The 22,294-nt window shown below is 52.7% G+C and overlaps 1 protein-coding gene across 3 annotated transcripts in view; it reads right to left on the bottom strand.

Annotated features, from left to right (window-relative positions):
- The window catches only part of KIF20A (kinesin family member 20A), a 129,150-nt gene that overhangs the window by 49,729 nt on the left and 57,127 nt on the right, over nt 1–22,294 (bottom strand). For all 3 annotated transcript variants that reach the window (XM_075344667.1, XM_075344668.1, XM_075344669.1), the window contains exons 7-8: nt 11,616–11,748; nt 11,325–11,525 (exon numbers count right to left, since the gene is read on the bottom strand). In XM_075344667.1, coding sequence (XP_075200782.1) covers nt 11,325–11,525; nt 11,616–11,748 — 334 coding nt within the window. The remainder of the gene's footprint in view (nt 1–11,324; nt 11,526–11,615; nt 11,749–22,294) is intronic.

Here is a 22,294-nt window from a genome sequence, read left to right as displayed (position 1 = left end):
GCTCCAGCCCTCTCACTAGGCACAGTGGGACGCAGGTTTCCCGCTTTTGGTCTGAGCACGCCCAGGGCCCGCCCCCCCCCCCCCTCCACAGGACGCCGGCAGCCATTCCTGCATGCAGTCTGGCTGGAGGACGGACACAGGCTCTGGGAGACCCAGACTAGGGATTTCTGGCAGCACATTAGTGCTGGCCCCACTAGTGCCACAGTGTGTATTGGTGTACTTTTTCCTGTACCAGAGATTATATATATATATATATATATATATATATATATATATATACACTGCACTGTACGGTCGCTTCTTGGCTGTATACCCCTATATTGCTCTGAGGAGACAGCAACATGTCATCCACAAAACGCAAGGGTGCCAAGGCACGGGCTGTATACTCTGCTTGTACAGCATGTGGGGCTAATCTACCAGCAGGCTCCAACGACCCTCATTGTGTGCAATGTTCAGTCCCAGTGGCACTTCGTCAGCCAGAGCATATGGTGGTGGTAGCCCAGGCAGAGGCGCCTGTGAACCCTGCCCCAGTGACGGGGACAGAATTTGCAGTCTTTGCTGATAAAATGTCTGTGACTATGACAAAAATCCTGGAGACCTTGCAGTCCAGGCCAGTGGCTCAGACCATGGACTCTGCTGTGGCTATGTTCCCAGGTCCCCCTCAGTTGGAACTAATCCGTACTTCGAGGGGGTCCCAGGCATCACAGGCTGAGGGCTCTGATTCTGATGACAGTCCCAGGCCGCCTAAGAGAGCTCGCTGGGAGAGACCCTCCACGTCGTCACGCGGGTCAGGGTCTCAGCGAGAAGGGTCTCTATATGATGAGACAGAGGTGGGTGATCAGGAGTCTGGTCCTGACACCGCACTCAATTTGGATACGCCAGATGGTGACGCCATGGTACACGACCTTATAGCGGCCATCAATAGGCTGTTGGATATTTCTCCACCAGCCCCTTCAGCTGAGGAGGCAGCTGCCCAGCAGGAGAAATTCCATTTCCTGTATCCCAAGCGTAAATTGAGTACTTTTCTGGACCACTCTGACTTCAGAGAATCAATCCAGAAACACCATGCTTATCCGGACAAGCGTTTTTCCAAACGTCTTAAGGATACACGTTATCCCTTTCCCCCTGACGTGGTCAAGCGCTGGACCCAGTGTCCAAAAGTGGACCCTCCAATATCCAGGCTTGCAGCTAGATCCATAGTTGCAATGGAGGATGGGGCTTCACTTAAAGATGCCAATGACAGACAGATGGACCTTTGGTTGAAATCTGTCTATGAAGCTATTGGCGCGTCGTTTGCTCCAGCATTCGCGGCCGTGTGGGCGCTCCAAGCTATTTCAGCTGGTCTGGCACAGGTGGACTCTTTCTTAAGTCCAGCAGTGCCGCAAGTGGCGTCCTTAACTACGCAAATGACTGCGTTTGCGACCTACGCTATCAATGCGGTACTAGAATCTACGAGCCGTACCTCAATGGCATCCGCCAACTCTGTAGTTTTGCGCAGAGCCTTGTGGTTAAAAGAATGGAAAGCAGATTCTGCTTCTAAAAAATGTTTAACCAGCTTGCCACTATCTGGAGACAGACTGTTTGGTGAGCAATTGGCGGAAATCATTAAACAGTCCAAAGGTAAGGACTCTTCCTTACCCCAGCCCAGATCAACCAAACCTCAACAGAGGAAGTGGCAGTCAAAGTTTCGGTCCTTTCGAGGCTCGGGCAAGTCCCAATTCTCCTCGTCCAAAGGGACTCAGAAAGAGCAAAGGAGCTCTGATTCCTGGCGGTCTCACTCACGCCCCAAGAAAGCAGCCGGAGGTACTGCTTCCAAGGCGGCTGCCTCATGACTTTCGGCCGCCTCCCTCCGCATCCTCGGTCGGTGGCAGGCTCTCCCGCTTTTGCGACATTTGGCTGCCACAGGTCAAAGACCAGTGGGTAACAGACATTTTGTCTCACGGGTACAGGATAGAGTTCAGTTCTCGTCCTCCGCCTCGGTTCTTCAGAACTTCCCCACATCCCGACCGAGCAGATGCCCTTCTGCAGGCGGTGCATTCTCTAAGAGCAGAAGGAGTGGTGGTCCCTGTTCCTCTTCGGGAACAAGGACAAGGTTTTTACTCCAATCTCTTTGTGGTGCCAAAAAAGGACGGCTCATTCCGTCCTGTTCTGGACCTAAAACTGCTCAACAAGCATGTGAACGCCAGGCGGTTCCGGATGGAATCCCTCCGCTCAGTCATTGCCTCAATGTCTCAAGGAGATTTCCTAGCATCAATAGACATCAAAGATGCTTATCTCCACGTGCCGATTGCTACAGAGCACCAACGCTTTCTACGCTTCGTGATAGGAGACGACCATCTTCAGTTCGTAGCTCTGCCATTTGGTCTGGCGACAGCCCCACGGGTGTTCACCAAGGTCATGGCGGCAGTGGTAGCAGTCTTGCACTCTCAGGGACATTCTGTGATCCCTTACTTGGACGATCTACTTGTCAAGGCACCCTCTCAGGAGGCATGCCAACTCAGCCTGAACGTTGCACTGGAGACTCTCCAGACGTTCGGGTGGATCATCAACTTCTCAAAGTCAAATCTGTTACCGACCCAATCACTGACGTATCTTGGCATGGAGTTTCATACTCTCTCAGCGATAGTGAAGCTTCCGCTGGACAAGCAGCGGTCACTACAGACAGGGGTGCAGGCTCTCCTTCAAAGTCAGTCGCACTCCTTAAGACGCCTCATGCACTTCCTCGGGAAGATGGTGGCGGCAATGGAGGCGGTTCCGTTTGCGCAGTTTCATCTGCGCCCACTTCAATGGGACATTCTCCGCCAATGGGACGGGAAGTCAACATCCCTGGACAGGAAAGTCTCCCTTTCCCAGACGGCCAAGGACTCTCTGCAGTGGTGGCTTCTTCCCACCTCATTATCACAGGGAAGATCCTTCCTACCACCGTCCTGGGCGGTGGTCACGACAGACGCGAGTCTGTCAGGGTGGGGAGCAGTTTTTCTCCATCACAGGGCTCAGGGTACGTGGACCCAGCAGGAGTCCACCCTTCAGATCAATGTTCTGGAAATCAGAGCAGTGTATCTTGCCCTACTAGCCTTCCAGCAGTGGCTGGAAGGAAGGCAGATCCGAATTCAGTCGGACAACTCCACAGCGGTGGCATACATCAACCACCAAGGGGGGACACGCAGTCGGCAAGCCTTCCAGGAAGTCCGGCGGATTCTGATGTGGGTGGAAGCCACGGCCTCCACCATATCCGCAGTTCACATCCCCGGCGTAGAAAACTGGGAAGCAGACTTCCTCAGTCGCCAGGGCATGGACCCAGGGGAATGGTCCCTTCACCCGGACGTGTTTCAGGAAATCTGTCGCCGCTGGGGAAGGCCGGACGTCGACTTAATGGCGTCCCGGCACAACAACAAGGTCCCAACCTTCATGGCACGGTCTCGCGATCACAGAGCTCTGGCGGCAGACGCCTTAGTGCAAGATTGGTCGCAGTTCCGGCTCCCTTATGTGTTTCCACCTCTGGCACTCTTGCCCAGGGTGCTACGCAAGATCAGATCCGACTGCAGCCGCGTCATACTCGTCGCCCCAGACTGGCCACGGAGGGCGTGGTATCCGGATCTGTGGCATCTCACGGTCGGCCAACCGTGGGCACTACCAGACCGACCAGACTTGCTGTCCCAAGGGCCGTTTTTCCATCGGAATTCTGCGGCCCTGAACCTGACTGTGTGGCCATTGAGTCCTGGATCCTAGCGTCTTCAGGATTATCCCAAGGGGTCGTTGCCACCATGAGACAGGCTAGGAAGCCCACGTCCGCTAAGATCTACCACAGAACGTGGAGGATATTCTTATCCTGGTGCTCTGCTCAGGGAGTGTCTCCCTGGCCATTTGCATTGCCTACTTTTCTTTCTTTCCTGCAATCTGGGTTAGAAAAAGGTTTGTCGCTCGGCTCCCTTAAAGGGCAAGTCTCGGCGCTATCCGTCTTTTTTCAGAAGCGTCTAGCACGACTTTCTAAGGTACGCACGTTCCTGCAGGGGGTTTGTCATATCGTACCCCCGTACAAGCGGCCGTTAGATCCATGGGATCTGAACAGGGTACTGGTTGCCCTCCAGAAGCCGCCCTTCGAGCCTCTGAGGGAGGTTTCACTTTCTAGACTATCACAGAAAGTGGCTTTTTTGGTAGCGATCACATCTCTTCGGAGAGTGTCTGAGCTAGCAGCGCTGTCATCCAAGGCTCCCTTCCTGGTCTTCCACCAGGACAAGGTAGTGCTGCGACCCATTCAGGAGTTTCTCCCGAAGGTGGTATCCTCGTTTCATCTTAATCAGGATATCTCTTTGCCTTCTTTTTGTCCTCATGCAGTTCATCGCTATGAGAAGGATTTACATTTGTTAGATCTGGTGAGAGCACTCAGAATCTAAATTTCCCGCACGGCGCCCCTGCGCCGTTCGGATGCACTCTTTGTCCTTGTCGCTGGTAAGCGCAAAGGGTCGCAGGCTTCCAAGGCCACCCTGGCTCGATGGATCAAAGAACCAATTCTTGAAGCCTACCGTTCTGCTGGGCTTCCGGTTCCATCAGGGCTGAAGGCCCATTCTACCAGAGCCGTGGGTGCGTCCTGGGCACTACGACACCAGGCTACGGCTCAACAGGTGTGCCAGGCAGCTACCTGGTCGAGTCTGCACACTTTCACCAAACATTATCAGGTGCATACCTATGCTTCGGCGGACGCCAGCCTAGGTAGAAGAGTCCTGCAGGCGGCAGTTGCCTCCCCGTAGGGGAGGGCTGTCTTGCAACTCTAACATGAGGTATTTCTTTACCCACCCAGGGACAGCTTTTGGACGTCCCAATCGTCTGGGTCTCCCAATGGAGCGCCGATGAAGAAGGGAATTTTGTTACTTACCGTAAATTCCTTTTCTTCTAGCTCCTATTGGGAGACCCAGCACCCGCCCTGTTGTCCTTCGGGATTTTTGGTTGTTTTTCGGGTACACATGTTGTTCATGTTGAATGGTTTTCAGTTCTCCGACGTTACGTCGGAGTGAATTTGTTTAAACCAGTTATTGGCTTTCCTCCTTCTTGCTTTTGCACTAAAACTGGTGAGCCAGTGATCCCACTGGGGGTGTATAGCCAGAAGGGGAGGGGCCTTACACTTTTTAGTGTAATTGCTTTGTGTGGCCTCCGGAGGCAGTGCTATACACCCCAATCGTCTGGGTCTCCCAATAGGAGCTAGAAGAAAAGGAATTTACGGTAAGTAACAAAATTCCCTTCTTTGTTACTTACCGTAAATTCTTTTTCTTATAGTTCCGACATGGGAGACCCAGACCATGGGTGTATAGCTTCTGCCTCCGGAGGACACACAAAGTACTACACTAAAAAGTGTAGCTCCTCCCTCCTAGCATATACACCCCCTGGTAGCCAGTCCTAGCCAGTTTAGTGCAAAAGCTGAAGGAGGACATCCACCCACAAGTAGAGACAGAGCAAAACCCGGAACAACCGGAACCTCTGTCTACAACAACAGCCGGTGAAAACACGCGGAACAAGAAACCTGCCAACAGGCAACAGGGAGGGTGCTGGGTCTCCCATGTCGGAACTATAAGAAAAAGAATTTACGGTAAGTAACAAAATTCTCTTTTTCTTAATCGTTCCTTATGGGAGACCCAGACCATGGGACGTTCTAAAGCAGTCCATGGGTGGGAATAAACAGAAAAACTGAGAAGTAGGCGAAACCTAACTTCACAAATGGGCGACAGCCGCCTGAACGGTGCGTCTGCCCAAGCTCGCATCTGCCGAAGCATGAGCATGCACTTGGTAGTGCTTCGAAAAGGTATGCAGACTAGTCCAAGTGGCAGTCTGACAGACCTGCTGAGCCGTAGCCTGGGCCTGAAAGCCTAAGAGGGACCGACAGCTCTGGTCAAGTGTGCCTTGATCCCCGGCGGGAGAGGCACTTGAGTACACTGTTAGGTATCGGAAATGGCCGACCTAAACCAACGAGCCAGGGTCGGCTTAAATGCCGAGAGGCCCTTACGCTGACCAGCGGTCAGCACAAAGGAGAGGTGCACCGCCTAAGAACAGCGGTGCGAGACACATAGATCCGGAGCGTCCGCACCAGATCCAGAGTATGCAACTCCCTTTCAAAGCGATGAACAGGAGCCGGACAAAAGGAAGGCAGGGAAAATGCCCCGGTTAACGTGGAAGCAGCAACCACCTTAGGGAGAAAGTCCGGAGTCGGACGGAGAACCACCTTGTCTTGATGAAGGGAGGACTCCGAAGAGAGTGCAGCCAAATCAGAGACTCTCTTGAGAGAAGTTATGGCCACTAGAAAGACCACTTTCTGTGAAAGACTAAACAAAGAAACCTCCCTAAGATGCTCAAAGGGGGGTTCCCGGAAGCCGTGAGGTCCGAATTAAGGTCCCAGGGCTCCAAAGGCCGCCGGTAAGGCGGAATGATGTGAGATGCGCCTTGCATGAAGGAGCGCACGTGGACCAGCCGGGCGATACGCCGCTGGCACAACACTGACAGAGCCAAGACCTGTCCCTTAAGGGAATTGAGGGATAGTCCTAGCTGCAGACCGGACTGTAGAAGGGACAGGAGGGTCGGCAAGGCCAAAGGATACTTCCGAGCTCGAGTCATAGTGGAGATGACTTCAGGAGGGATACCAGAAGTCGTCAAGATCCATGACTCAAAAGCCACGCCGTCAATCTGAGAGCCGCAGGTTCTGGCGGAAAGACGGACCTCGTGAGAGAAGGTCTGGACAGTCCGGGAGATGCTATGGCATCTCTACGGACAGACGGAGCAGGTCAGGGTACCAAGCTTGCCTGGGTCGGTCTGGAGTAATGAGAATGACCCGACGGCCCTCCTTTCTGATCTTGCGCAGGACTCTGGGCAAGAACTAGAGAGTGAAACACGTAAGACAGACGAAGCTGGGACCAAACTTGAACCAGTGCGTCTGCCGCAAAAACCTGAGGATCGTGGAGCCACGGTTTGACGGCTGAGACAATCTGCCTCCCAGTTTTCCACGTCTGAGATGTGGGCTGCGGATATGGTGGACTAGGAGTCCTCCGTCCACTGAAGAATGCGATGAACCTCCAACATTGCAAGGCGGCTGAGTGTCCCGCCCTGGAGGTTGATGTAGGCAAACGCTGTAGCGTTGTCTGACTGGACTCGAATGTGCCTGGCCGCCAACAGATGGCGAAAGGCTTAGAGAGCTAGAAACACAGCTCTGATTTCCAGCACGTTGATCCAGAGGGCTAATTCGGACAGAGTCCAAGTGCCCTGCGCTCCATGGTGGAGATATACTGCTCCCCAGCCGGATAGACTAGCATCTTGGTGAGGATCACACGGGACGGAGCCAGGAAGGAGCGTCCCTGAGACAGAGGGGCCGAAGCCACCACTGAAACGAGCCCCTGGTCTGTGGCGAAGCCACCACCCCGTGGAAGGAGGAAGTCCGCTTGTTTCAACAGCGGAAAATATCCAGCCGCAGAGGACGCAGATGGAACTGGGCAAGGGAATCGCTTCCATTGACACCACCATCTGATCCAGCACCTGTATTAGGTGCCTGATGGAACGACGTCGACCGCCAGCAGAGGGACTGCTGTTTGACGAAGGGCAGCTTCACAAGTGCCGACAGAGTCTCGAATTGCGTCCCTGGGAATATGAACTTCTGGGACGAAGTCAGAGTGGGCTTGGACAGAATGACAAACCACCCGAATTGGTTAGAGTGGCGAGAGTGAGCGAGGCACTCCGCTAACCGTTTGCACTGGATGAAGCCCAGACTAGAAGGCTGTCCAGGACAAAAAGGATCACTGCCAACCCCTAGAGGTGCAGGACCGCAATCACAGCTGCCCCGACCTTGAGAATACTCGAGGGGCCGTGGCTAACCCCAAGGGAAGAGCCACGAATTGGACCACTCTGATTGCAAAACGTAGCCAGCGCTGGTGAGAAACTGCGATTGGCACATGCAGATAGGCATCTCTGATGTCGATGGATGCTAGGGAATCTCCTTGGGTCATTGATCGCAGAGACTCCATGCGAAAATGCCGCACCTGAACATGCTTGAGAAGCTTGAGATCCAGGTCGGAAGGCATCGCCCTCTTCGTACTAGGAATAGATTTAAGCAGAAATCTCAGAACCGTTCCCAGTCGGGAACCGGTACAATTACTCCAGTGGCCTGCAAGAATGCCACAGCCTGTGAGAAGGCGGCGGCCTTGGAGCAGGGGGGAGTTGCAGAAAAAATCTGTTTGGCGGGCTGGATAGAATTCTATCCTGTAGCCGTGGGAGATGGGATCTCGCACCCACTGATCGGAGACATGTTAAAACCATACGTCGCCAAAGTGGGAGAGCCTGCCACCGACCAAGGACGTTGCTGGCGTGGCCAGATAGCCAGGAGGAGGCTGACTTAGTGGCAGCATCTCCTGCGGTCTTCTCGTGCGCCATTTGGGTTTACGATCCTTGGCTGAGCCAGTGGACGAGGCCGAGGGCTTAGAGAACGATCAGATGGAGGAACGAAAAGAACGAAACCTCGACTGATTCCTGCCCTGGACAGGTTTCCTGGTTTAGGTTTGTTGCATGGAAGAACTCTTCCCGCCAAGAGCTTCCTTAATGATTTCATCCGGTTGTTCCCGAATAGTCTGGTCCCAGCAAAAGGGAGCCCAGCAAGGAACTTCTTTAGAAGCATCCGCCCTCCACTTCCGAAGCCACAGGAGCTTGCGGATAGCGAGGAAATTAGCCGAGGCCACCGCAGTGCGGTGAGAGTCTCCAGCATGGCAGACATGGCATAGGATGAAAAGACTGAAGTCTGAAAGTTAAGGCAACCATTTCAGGCATAGATTCCCTGTGAGGGAATGCATCTCCTCTAGAGAAGCAGAGATGGCTTTGAAAGCCGCACTGCTGCAAGAGCTGGGGAGAACGAGGCCCCTGCCGCCTCCATACAGATTTGGCCAGAAGGACAACCTGGCGGACAGCAAAGCCGTAAGTGAGGAGCCATCAGCCACTGATACAACGGTCCGGGCTGCTAAACACCGGAGGGACCACCTTTGGTGAATGAGCCCACTCCTTGACCACCTCTGGTGGAAAGGGAAAACTGCCATCAGAACCACGCTTTGGGAAGCGTCTGCCAGAGCAGACCCTGGGCTTGGTCACAGTGGCCTGAAAACTGGAGTGGTTAAGGAACACACTCCTTGTTCTCTTAGGCAAGGTAAACTGGCGGATTGAGGTCCAGTACAGAATTAATGTACAGTGGGATCCTTAGAGAGGTGCCGTCAGCCACTGATACAACTATCCGGGCTGAAAGTCTAGACACCGGAGGGACCACCTTTGGTGAATGAGCCCACTCCTTGACCACCTCTGGTGGAAAGGGAAAACTGCCATCAGAACCACGCTTTGGGAAGCGTCTGCCAGAGCAGACCCTGGGCTTGGTCACAGTGGCCTGAAAACTGGAGTGGTTAAGGAACACACTCCTTGTTCTCTTAGGCAAGGTAAACTGGCGGATTGAGGTCCAGTACAGAATTAATGTACAGTGGGATCCTTAGAGAGGTGCCGTCAGCCACTGATACAACTATCCGGGCTGAAAGTCTAGACACCGGAGGGACCACCCTTGGTGAATGAGCCCACTCCTTGAACACCTGTGGTGGAAGGGGGAAACAGTCACCAGAACCACGCTGTGGGAGCGTCTGTCAGGACAGGCTCTGGGCTTGGTTCAGTGGGCTGAAAACTGGAGTGGTTAAGGAACACACTCCTTGTTCTCCTTAAGGTATACTGATGCCTTCCTGCCAGAGGGGGATACTCCCCTGATACAGGCGGATTGAGGTCCAGTACAAATATATTGGACGCCATCAAATCATTAGCATCTGCATCACCCTTGGACAGATCAATGGTACATTAAGTAGCGTCCGAGCCCCCAGTAAAGACAACCTCCTCGTCCAGTGAGTCAGCTCGTGAATCAGAGCTGCGGGACGGGGAAGGACAGGGGACCCTGCGTCTCCATTTTAGGAGGACGGGAACTGAGACCAGATGAAGAGTCCTCTGAGAGCTTTGCTGAGCGAGCCGTAGCAGCAGAAGCGCCCTGAGAAGGGGGCTAATGCATGCTCAGCACCACAGCAGCTGGAGGGACCACTGATGAGCCTCCAGGCTGAGGGACCACTGAGTTTATGTGCTCAGTACAGGCAGTACGAGTCTACATGCAGTGCATATTAAGAACAGCCTTGCAGCCTTGCTCTGATGTGAGACATGCTGCAGAAGTGGGGGCTCTGAGGGAATGCATCTCCAGAATGACCCCCAACAGAGTATATAAACAGAGGATATAAGCAGCTGCACAACTGGAGGTTGTGGCTTGCCAGACCGTTTAACATACATTTCTGTGCCCTCCAGTCCCCCAGCCCAGGCCCCCATTTGTCACAATGTGGTATCTCTGTGCCTATGCAGACATTGAGAACGCTGAGAAAATGGCGACCGGAGCAAGGAGAGGGGGCGGGGCCTACTCAGAGCGGGCAAATGAGGTATACAGGGGAGGGAATCCTTCCTCAGTGAGGAGTGTCCGTTCCCTGTGCTGCACAGCCGCTGGGCGGAGCCACACTGTCCCTCTGCATAACTAATATGCAGGGGCAGTGAAACCGAAACTAGGCCTCAGGCGAAGCCGGGGCCTAGATTTAAACATGCGGCCAGCGTGCAGGCACCATCGGCGCGGTTCTCCAGTGAAAACTGGAGAACCGGCCGGAAATGTTACCACAGTCATAAAACACACTCCCCCCAATAAATAAAGTACAAGGGACCCCTGGAACGACCACTTTCTGTGGTAAAAACGTCTCAATACTTAGCTTTGAGACGCAGGGCCATGTCCCTGGGGGGGGGGGGGGGGGTTAAACGCTCCGTCCGGCAGAATCCTGAACAGGGCTGCGGATGGAGACCGGTCTCCTGCAAAGCAGTGAGAACCGTGAGGGCTCCCACTTCAAGCCAGAGCCCCAGGGGATGGTGAAGGAGCGCGGCATGTGAAGGCTCCAGCCTTGTAAAATCAACCTTAACAGCACCGCCGACACAGCGGGGTGAGAAGGGACATGCCGGGAGTCCAGATTGGACCCGCTTTTCTTCCAAATCTTTGAAATCCAAAAAATCAAAAATCAGAGAATGCATGTGTGTGTGTGTGACCTCCTGAACACAAAGCATTGAAAACTGGCTAGGACTGGCTACCAGGGGGTGTATATGCTAGGAGGGAGGAGCTACACGTTTGAGTGTAGTACTTTGTGTGTCCTCCGGAGGCAGAAGCTATACACCCATGGTCTGGGACTCCCATAAGGAACGATGAAGAAATGGATTATTCCTTTAAAACAAGTGTTAAAACGTCTTCACCAAAGTCTTGTTACCTTTAACATAGGGATTTCCATTCCTGTCCTCACACAGCCTCAGAGTGGTTCGTTTGCGATTTGGCCCAGATGGCAATGGTTCCAATAAATCATATACAAATTCATTGTAAATTTCAAAGTACGACACCCAAATTGAAATCTGCACATCAGCGGGGTCCTGTAGCGAAACAGCATCTTGGGGTCCCCAGTGTGAAGAGGTCTCTGTTATGATAAGAATAGTTAAAAATCAACAATTATTGCCACCAATAGGAATAATAAATAGGAAGGAATGACGCTGATGAACAACTATACCTTCAAGCTGACTGCTTGTTTGGTTTTCATGGTTTGTAGACGAGAGACCACCAATGCCACTGTCAAAGCTCATGCTAGTGCCAGCTCGTAGCTGAGACTCACTACCACTTTTCATAGGTGTGAAAAGCTGTTCCTGCAAAAGTCAAAATAAGTGGTTATATCTGTTGTATAGATCATCAACATGAGATTGGTGAGGATCCGGACACCTGGTACCCCCACCAGTAAGGCTGCTTTCACACTACATTTTTTTGCTGCAAAAGCGGATCCTGTTTTTGCAAAGAAAAACGCATGCAAACGCATGTGTTATTTTGCAGGATCCTGTCACTTTAAGTTTATGGGCGGGCATTGGAGTCATGTGATCGGGAGTGAGGGGAACTGAACGTGAAAGACTGGGAGCCGACATCTAACAGCTGTGGAGGCTCGTAACCAAGGTAAACATCAGGTAACTTTCTTAGATACCTGATATTTACCTTGGTTACGAGCGTCTGCAGTTGCTAGGAGCCAGCTGCCTGCACACATAACCAAGATAAACATCGGGTAACTAAGACTGCGGTTACACAATGTTTACCTTGGTTACGAGCGTCCTCCGCTCTCAGGCGGGGGGAGAGTGAAGAGAGGGAGGTAGAGGGAGGGAGGGGGAGAGTGACAGACTTATCACGCGAGGCTGGTTTCTGGGCATGCTCAGTAGAGCAAGCAGGATCCTGTCTATCAGCATGCCAGCGTTCACATGCGTTTGCATGCTGTTTAGTCAGGATCCAGCAATTTGCAGTATTTGGACGCAGCTCAAAAACGCTACAAGTAGAGTTTTTGAAAAAAGTTAAAAAACTGCAAGTCGCTAGATCCTCACTATAACGCACACAAACGCAGGTGAACGCATGTTGACGCGAGTCCATTGCAAATGCATTGAAATGAAAACGCATTTGCACTGGATCCGCTTTTTGCGTTAAAAAAACATTCATGACGGATGTTAAAAAAAACGTAGTGTGAAAGCAGCCTTAGCTGATACATCTGGCTGCTGCTAGAGATGAGGGACGTATGGAGCAGGGTACTGCAGCTCCATACATTGTTAGGGTATGTGCGCACATTGTGTATTTCCATGCGTTTACGCAGGGCTTTGCACTGCAGCAAATAACGCATGCGTTCTGCATCCCCAGCAAAGTCTATGTAAATTGTGCATAATCCATGCGCACATTGCATTTTAGAACGCAGTGATTTGAATGCTGAAATTTGTGGCCGAATCGCTGCGTTCTAAAAAGCAACATGTCACTTATTTTGTGTGCTTTGGATGCAGCTCCCACTCTGTCTATGTGAGAGGCAGCATTCAGAGCGCATGAAGTCTGCAGTCACAATACATCCATATCAGCTGCGTTTTAAAACGCACATGCGCTGCCGAATTGCTGCAGAATTTTCAGCATGACAATACGCAATATGCGCACATAGCCTAAATTGGCTGCTGCTGAATATTCTAGTTATCACCTATTGAAATGAGAAACTGCTGCAGGAAAAAGGTCACCAATGTTAGTCCCGAACAACCTCATTAATGGGATTCTGGCAAATTCATTTTTCCTGAACCATGAAATCAGAGCCTTTCTGCAGGATTGCAAAGAAAACTGCAAGATGTCTTGTCTGCAACGTTTCAAAGTAAACCCTAGTTTGAAAAGCCTGGCTTCTTCCTGCCCAGTTCCAGTTGATTGACAGATCCCTCCCTTTGTAAATGGATTTTCATACTAGGTTTCCTCTGAAACGTCGCACCGTGCCAAATACATACCTAGCTATAATTGTGCAGACAGACACAGATTCATGTTACATGCGGTTACACAGCCCTGTTTTCAGGGCAATAAATATATATATTTTTATTAGCATGTGTACATAAGGATCTTACTACTTATGTTTTTCCTAAAATTGACTCCAAAAAGAGGTCTGCTAGAATGTATAGAGAGAGGATCTAGGAAAAAAGATCCTGGTGTCCATATCGCATACATGAGGCAGCACCAACATGAAGGTGACTACATAGCCCTAATGAGTTACTACTGGCCTGCGATAACAAAATATTTGCTAGAAGCAGCTGCATCTGTGTGCTCATGCCTGTCTCGCTGCAGCTACTTCTACCACTATCTATTGAGTTCTGTGGCGAGGACCTGTAACCCGATTGTAGCTAGAGAAGTGAATCTACATTCGGAATCTCTAAAGTCACTTGTCACCAGCAAACTGTATCATCACACGAGGCTGGGAATTGGAAAGTGTTGTATTGGCTAATTAACTCCTGTATCAGATAAACCGACCTTAAATCAGTATGAGGGAGCTAAACAACCAATATAACCTACATAAAAAGACTCCACAAATATATTCACATAAAATCGAAATCTTTATTAATGTATAACAATAAAAGGATAAAAAAAAAAAATCAAAGGAAAAGTGGACACAAGAAAACACCTTGGTCCATGCGGTAATGATAAACAGAAAAGAAGGGAATGTTGTTTACTTACCGTAAATTCCTTTTCTTCTAGCTCCTATTGGGAGACCCAGACAATTGGGTGTATAGCTTCTGCCTCCGGAGGCCACACAAAGTATTACACTTTAAAAAGTGTAACCCCTCCCCTCTGCCTATAGACCCTCCCGTGGACCACGGGCTCCTCAGTTTTGGTGCAAGAGCAGGAAGGAGGAAACTTATAAATTGGTCTAGGATAAATTCAATCCGAAGGATGTTCGGAGAACTGAAGACCATAACCCAAAAGAACAACCAGCCCAAAGGGAACAGGGGTGGGTGCTGGGTCTCCCAATAGGAGCTAGAAGAAAAGGAATGTACGGTAAGTAAAACAAAATTCCCTTTTTCTTTGTCGCTCCATTGGGAGACCCAGACAATTGGGACGCCCAAGAGCAGTCCCTGGGTGGGTAAAAGAATACCTCAAGAAGAAGAGCCGAAAACGGCCCCCACTTACAGGTGGACAACCGCCGTCTGAAGGACTCGCCTACCTAGACTGGCGTCTGCCGAAGCATAGGTATGCACTTAATAGTGCTTCGTGAAAGTGTGCAGACTAGACCACGTAGCTGCCTGACACACCTGCTGAACCGTTGCCCGGTGCCGCAATGCCCAGGACGCACCTACAGTTCTGGTAGAATGGCCTTTCAGCCCTGAAGGGAGCGGAAGGCCCGAAGAACGGTAGGCCTCGAGAATCGGTTCCTTGATCCACCGAGCCAAGGTCGACTTGGAGGCCTGAGAGTCCATACGCTGGCCAGCGACAAGGACAAAAAGCTCATCTGAACAGCGCAGGGGCGCCGTGCAAGACACGTAGAACCGGAGTGCTCTCACTAGATCCAAAGAGTGCAAAACCTTTTCACACTGGTGAATTGGATTAGGGCAACAGGAAGGCCAGGAGATATCCTGATTTAGATGAAAAGGAGGTACCACCTTAGAGAGAAATTCCAGGACAGGACGAAGAACCACCTTATCCTGGTGGAAAACCAGGAAGGGAGCCTTGCATGACAGTGCTGCAACCTCAGACAGACACTCTCTGAAGAGATGTGACTGTCACCAGGAAGGCCACCTTCTGAGAAAGACGGGAGAGAGAGACATCCCGCAGCGGCTCAAAAGGCGGCTTTTGAAGAGCCGTCAGGACTCTGCTAAGATCCCAGGGTTCCAACGGACGTTTGCAAGGTGGGACCATGTGGCAGACCCCTGCAGGAACGTGCGGACCTGCGGAAGCCTGGCTAGACGCTTTTGAAAGAAAAACACGGAGAGCGTGGATACTTGGCCCTAGAGAGAGAGTCGAGGGACAAACCCTTGTCCATTCCAAATTGTAGGAATGAAAGGAATGTGGGTAAGGCAAACGGCCATGGAGGAAAGCCGTTATCAGCGCACCAAGATAGAAAGACTTGCCAAGACCTGTAATAGATCTTGGCGGACGTTGGCTTCCTGGCTTGTCTCGTGGTGGCAATGACATCCTGAGATAACCCTGAAGACTCTAGGAGTCAGGGACCAATGGCCACCTAGTCAAGTTGAGGGCCACAGAATTCAGATGGAAAAAACGGGCCTTGTGACAGCAAGTCTGGGCGGTCTGGAAGTGCCCACGGTTGACCCACCGTGAGATGCCACAGATCCGGATACCACGACCGTCTCGGCCAGTCTGGAGCGACGAGAATGGTGCGACGGCAGTCAGACCTGATCCTGCGTAGTACCCTGGGCAGCATCGCCAGAGGGGGAAACACATAAGGCAGTCGAAACTGCGACCAATCCTGGACTAAAGCGTCCGCTGCCAGAGGTCTGTGATCCTGAGACCGTGCCATGAAGGTTGGGACCTTGAGAGATCGACGTCCTGCGTTCCTCAGGGGCGATGGATCTCTCGAAGCACTTCTGGGTGCAGAGACCATTCTCCCGCGTCCATGCCCTGATGACTGAGAAAATCTGCTTCCCAGTTTTCTACGCCCGGGATGTGAACTGCGGAGATGGTGGAGCCTGTGGTTTCCACCCACTGCAGAATCCGCCGGACTTCCTGGAAGGCTTGACGACTGCAAGTGCCGCCTTGGTTTGCGAAAGGCACTGCCTCCATAGCTGCAACCATCTTCCCCAGGAAGTGCATGAGGCGCCTTAAGGGGTGTGACTGACTCCGAAGAAGTGATTGCACCCCCGCTTGCAGAGAAAGCTGTTTGTCCCTGGAGAGTCGCCAGAGCGACAGCAAGGCTTTGTTGACACGCCACCTGAGAAGGGGCCCAGAGATGAAGAAACGAGCCGCAGGACGAGAACTGAACTCTATCCTGTAACCATGAGACAGACTGTCTCTCACCCATCGGTCTTGAACTTGTGGCCATCAGGCGCCGCCAAAGCGGGAGAGCCTGCCACCGACCAGGGATGCGGCTAGGGTAGGCAGAGAGCCATGAGGAGGCCGTTTTGGAGGCAGTGCCCCCTGCGGCCATTTGGGGTCGTCACGTGGGCCGCCTCGTATATGAGTTCCTCTGGCCTTTCTCCGGCCTGTTGGACGAAGAAGAATGTGGCTTGGCGGAGGGACGAAAGGACCGAAACCTCGATTGGATTTTTCTTTGCTGAGGTCTCTTAGGTTTGGACTGGGGTAAGGAGGAGTCCTTTCCCTTGGATTCCTTAATAATATCATCCAATCGTTCGCCAAATAAACGGTCGCCAGAAAAAGGCAAACCAGTTAAGAACCTTTTTGAAGCCGAGTCTGGTTCCCATTCGCGCAGCCACATGGCCCTGCGAACTGCCACGGAGTTAGCATATGCTACAGCCGTGCGGCTAGTGGAGTCCAGGACGGCGTTCATGGCGCAGGACGAAAAAAGGCTGATGCCCGAGAGTCAAAGACGGAACATGCGGAGCAAAATTCCATGTGACAGCATAAGGCTATGTGCCCACGCTGCGGATTTTGCCGCGGATTTCCCGAAAATCTGCAGCAGCGGCACTTCCAAGCCATTTCAATGGCATTTTGGAAATGCTGTGTCCATGCTGCGGATTTTTCCGGTGCGGATTTGCCGCGAATTTTGATCCGGAAAAATCTGCAGCATGTCAATTGTTTGGTGCAGATTTGGTGCGGTTTTTTGGTTTTGAATGGGGAAAAAAAAAAAAAATATCCGCATCAAAATCCGCGGTAAATCCGCGGGTGTGGATTTGCCGCGAAAGTCGCGGATTTTCAGGCAGAAAAATCCGCAGGTACATACTACCGTGGACACATAGCCTTAAACTCCTTCAGACAAGCCTAGATTGCTTGGAGAGCCCACACGGCTGCAAAGGCCGGGGCGAAAGACGTGCCCGTGGCCTCATAGATGGACTTCACCAAGAGCTCTATCTGTCTGTCAGTGGCATCCTTCAGGGATGAGCCATTTGCAACAGACACCACGGACCTAGCAGCCAATTTGGAGACTGGAGGATCCATCTTGGGAGAACGAGCCCAACTCTTAACGACTTCAGATGGCAAGGGGTAACGCGTGTCAGTGTGACGTTTAACCCAGCGTTTGTCCGGGACCGCTCCGGGTTTCTGGACAGCATCCCTGAAGTTAGAGTGATCAAAAAACGTATTGCGTGTACGTTTGGGGAACAGAAACTGGTCTTTCTCCTGCTGAGAAGCAGACTCCTCTACAGGAGGGGGCGGAGGAGAGCGAACCAGCACCTGGATGATGGAGATCATTTACTAAGGCGTCCCCCTCAGGAGTATCAAGGTTAAGGGTGAAGTCAGGGCCAGAGCCCTGAGCTCCCCAGTCCGCCTAGTCTTCCTGAGAGTCCTCAAGCTGGGATCCCTAGCAGCGTGAGGAAGTCGGGGAAGAGTCCCAGCGAGACCGCTTAGCCGGTCTTGGACTGCGGTCCGGGCAGGAGTCCTCCGCCTGAGACCTAGGGCTCAACCTGGGAGCGCGCTGCGGCGCTAACAAAGCGGGGCCTGGATGAGACAAGCTAACAGGGCCAGGGCCTGTGAAAGGTCCGGTCTGGACGGCAATGCCTCAAGGAGCCTAGAAGACCATTTGATCATATGAAAATGACTGAGGGCCAACACCGGTGACTCGGTCCCTGCAGCCTGCTCAGGGGGAGCAGGGGGGTCTACATGAGCCGAGGGGCCCACCAGTGCCAGAGGCTCCAGCTGAGCAAGCGAGGCAGGAGTCGAGCATTGCTCACAGTGAGGGTAGGTGTATCCCGCCGGTAACATAGCCCCACAAGAGGTACAGACCGCGAGAAAAACCTGTGCCTGTTGTCTCCTAGGAGAGTGACCACTGAAGGTTAAATGTGAACAAAGGGTATACAGTCTGTCCGAACCGAAATATATATAATATATACATATGTATCCGGCACCCTAGGGGGACCAGCACTGGGTGCTGTGTTCACCCTGAGCTCCCTTGAGAAGCACCCACCAGCAGAATGCCAGAAAATGGCCGCCGGAGCTCTCAGGGGAGGAGCGGGGCCGAGGGCGGCGCCGGCAAAGAGCGGGAGTCTGGGTTCCCCACAGTGGTCAGTGAGGGGGGAGGAAGACATGCAGGATGTTCCAGCCCTCACATCCGACGTCATGTCGGTAATCCCGCCCTTAGCCCTGACAGGCAGGCCCGGGGGCGGGATTTTCGCGAATAGGCCGCGGTGAAGCCGGGGACTAAATTTGAGGCCGCGCCCGACCAGCAGGCCCGGTCGGCGCGGAAGTCCACCTGCCTCCTCAGTTTTACAACTACCACGGCTTCCGGGAAGAAGGTGCGCTCCCTGTACAGTCCCCAATGGGGACACAGAGTACCTTCAAGTAGCAGGGCCCGGTCCCTGGGGTTGAAGAGGCTCCGGTCCGGCAGGTTCCACCAGGGGTTGCGGATGGGGCACGGTCCCAGCAAATGGATGACCGCTCAGGTCCCACTTCTCCCAGAGCCGCATAAGGGATGGTGAAGGAGACGGCCTGTGGCTCCAGCCTTTGTACCCGCAATGGGTACCTCAACCTTAACAACACCGCCGACATAGTGGGGTGAGAAGGGAGCATGCTGGGGACCCCGTGGGGGTCCTCTTTTCTTCCAACCGACAACTAAGTTATGAGAATGCATGAGTGGATGTGTACCTCCTTCCACACAAAGCATAAAACTGAGGAGCCCGTGGTTCACGGGAGGGTGTATAGGCAGAGGGGAGGGGTTACACTTTTTAAAGTGTAATACTTTGTGTTGCCTCCGGAGGCAGAAGCTATACACCCCAATTGTCTGGGTCTCCCAATGGAGCGACAAAAGAAAAAGAGAATTTTGTTTACTTACCGTAAATTCTTTTTCTTATAGTTCCGACATGGGAGACCCAGACCATGGGTGTATAGCTTCTGCCTCCGGAGGACACACAAAGTACTACACTAAAAAGTGTAGCTCCTCCCTCCGAGCATATACACCCCCTGGATGACCAAATCTAGCCAGTTTAGTGCAAAAGCTGAAGGAGGACATCCACCCACAAGTAGAGACAGAGCAAAACCCGGAACAACCGGAACCTCTGACAACAACAGCCGGTGAAAAAACACGGTACAAGAAAACTGCCAACAGGCAACAGGGAGGGTGCTGGGTCTCCCATGTCGGAACTATAAGAAAAAGAATTTACGGTAAGTAAACAAAATTCTCTTTTTCTTCATCGTTCCTTATGGGAGACCCAGACAATGGGACGTCTCAAAGCAGTCCATGGGTGGGAAATAAACAGAAAACTGAGAAGTAGGCAAAACCTAACTTCACAAATGGGCGACAGCCGCCTGAAGGATGCATCTGCCCAAGCTCGCATCTGCCGAAGCATGAGCATGCACTTTGTAGTGCTTTGAAAAGGTGTGCAGACTAGACCAAGTGGCAGCCTGACAGACCTGCTGAGCCGTAGCCTGGTGCCTGAAAGCCCAAGAGGCACCGACAGCTCTGGTCGAGTGTGCCTTGATCCCCGGCGGGGGAGGCACCTGAGAACAACACTGGTAGGCGTCCGAAATGGTCGACCTAATCCAACGAGCTAGGGTCGGTTTAGAAGCCGAGAGGCCCTTGCGCTGACCTGTTGTCAGCACAAAAAGAGAGGTGCACCGCCTAAGAGCGGCGGTGCGTGACACAGACCCGGAGCGCCCGCACCAGATCTAAAGTATGCAACGCTTTCTCAAAGCGATGAACAGGGGCCGGACAAAGGGAAGGCAATGAAATGTCCTGGTTAAGGTGGAAAGGAGACACCACCTTAGGAAGAAAGTCCGGAGTCGGACGGAGAACTACCTTGTCTTGGTGAAAAAACAAAAAAGGTGACTCCGAAGAGAGCGCGGCCAAATCAGAGACTCTCCTGAGAGAAGTTATGGCCACCAGAAAGACGACTTTCTGTGAAAGTTGAAACAAAGAAACTTCCCTAAGAGGCTCAAAGGGAGGTTTCTGTAAGGCCGTGAGGACCAGATTAAGGTCCCAGGGATCCAAAGGCCGCCGGTAAGGTGGAATGATGCGAGATGCGCCCTGCATGAAGGTGCGCACCTGAGCCAGTCGGGCGATACACCGCTGAAAGAACACTGACAGCAGAGACCTGTCCCTTAAGAGAATTGAGGGATAGTCCTAGCTGCAGACCGGACTGTAGAAAGGACAGGATGGTTGGCAAGGAAAAAGGCCAAGGAGCATGGCCGGAAGAACGACACCAGGACAGGAAAATTCTCCAAGTCCTGTGGTAAATTTTTGCCGAGGAAGACTTCCGAGCCTGAGTCATAGAGGAGATGACTTCAGGAGGAATGCCGGAAGCCGTCAGGATCCAGGACTCAAGAGCCACGCCGTCAATCTGAGAGCCGCAGAATTCTGGCGGAAAAACTGACCTTGAGAGAGAAGGTCTGGGCGGTCTGGGAGACGCCACGGCACCTCTACGGACAGACTGAGCAGGTCTGGGTACCAAGCTCGCCTGGGCCAGTCTGGGGCAATGAGTATGACCCAACGGCCCTCCATTCTGATCTTGCGCAGGACTCTGGGCAAGAGAGCTAGAGGGGGAAACACGTAAGCCAGACGAAACTGGGACTAATCCAGAACCAGCGCGTCCGCTGCAAAGGCCTGAGGATCGTGGGAGCGAGCCACGTAAACCGGGACCTTGTTGTTGTGCCGGGATGCCATTAGATCCACTTCCGGAGTGCCCCACTTGCGGCAGATCGACCGGAACACTGCCTGATGCAGAGCCCACTCGCCGCTGTCCACGGTTTGACGGCTGAGATAATCTGCCTCCCAGTTTTCCACGCCTGGGATATGGACTGCGGATATGGTGGACTTGGAGTCCTCCGTCCACTGCAGGATGCGTTGAACCTCCAACATTGCCAGGCGGCTGCGAGTCCCGCCCTGGTGATTGATGTAGGCAACTGCTGTCGCGTTGTCTGACTGGACTCGAATGTGCTTGCCCGCCAACAGGTGGTGAAAGGCTACGAGAGCTAGGAGCACAGCTCTGATTTCCAGCACATTGATCGAGAGGACTGATTCGGACGGAGTCCAAATGCCCTGTGCTCGGTGGTGGAGAAATACTGCTCCCCAGCCGGAAAGACTGGCATCCGTGGTGAGGATCACCCAGGACGGGGTCAGAAAGGAGCGTCCCTGAGACAGAGAGAGAGGCCGAAGCCACCACTGAAGAGAGCTCCTGGCTTGTGGCGACAGAGCCACCAACCTGTGCAAGGAAGAAATCCGCTTGTCCCAACAGCGGAGAATGTCCAGCTGCAGAGGATGCAGATGGAACTGGGCAAAGGGAACCGCTTCCATTGACGCCACCATCTGACCCAGCACCTGCATAAGGTGCCTGATGGAGTGACGGCGGGGCCTCAACAGAGAGCGCACCGCCAGATGGAGGGACTGCTGTTTGACTAAGGGCAGCTTGACAAGTGCCGGCAGAGTTTCGAATTGCATCCCTAGGTATGTGAGTTTTTGGGTCGGGGTCAGAGTGGACTTGGGCAGATTGACAAGCCACCCGAATTGAACAAGAGTGGCGAGAGTGAGCAAGACACTCCGCTGACAGTCTGCGCTGGATGAAGCCTTGACAAGAAGGTCGTCCAGGTAAGGAATTACTGCCAACCCCTGGAGGTGCAGGACCGCAACCACTGCTGCCATGACCTTGGTGAATACTCGAGGGGCCGTGGCTAACCCGAAGGGGAGAGCCACGAATTGGAAATGTTCCTCTCAGATTGCAAAACGTAGCCAACGCTGGTGTGAAACTGCAATTGGCACATGCAGATAGGCATCTCTGATGTCGATGGATGCCAGGAAATCTCCTTGGGTCA

Source organism: Anomaloglossus baeobatrachus, chromosome 4 (assembly GCF_048569485.1).
Source record: "Anomaloglossus baeobatrachus isolate aAnoBae1 chromosome 4, aAnoBae1.hap1, whole genome shotgun sequence".
In the NCBI taxonomy this organism is placed as follows: Eukaryota; Metazoa; Chordata; class Amphibia; order Anura; family Aromobatidae; genus Anomaloglossus; species Anomaloglossus baeobatrachus.
Note: the sequence above shows the minus strand (reverse complement) of the source record. Positions and strands in the feature narration are given on the sequence as shown.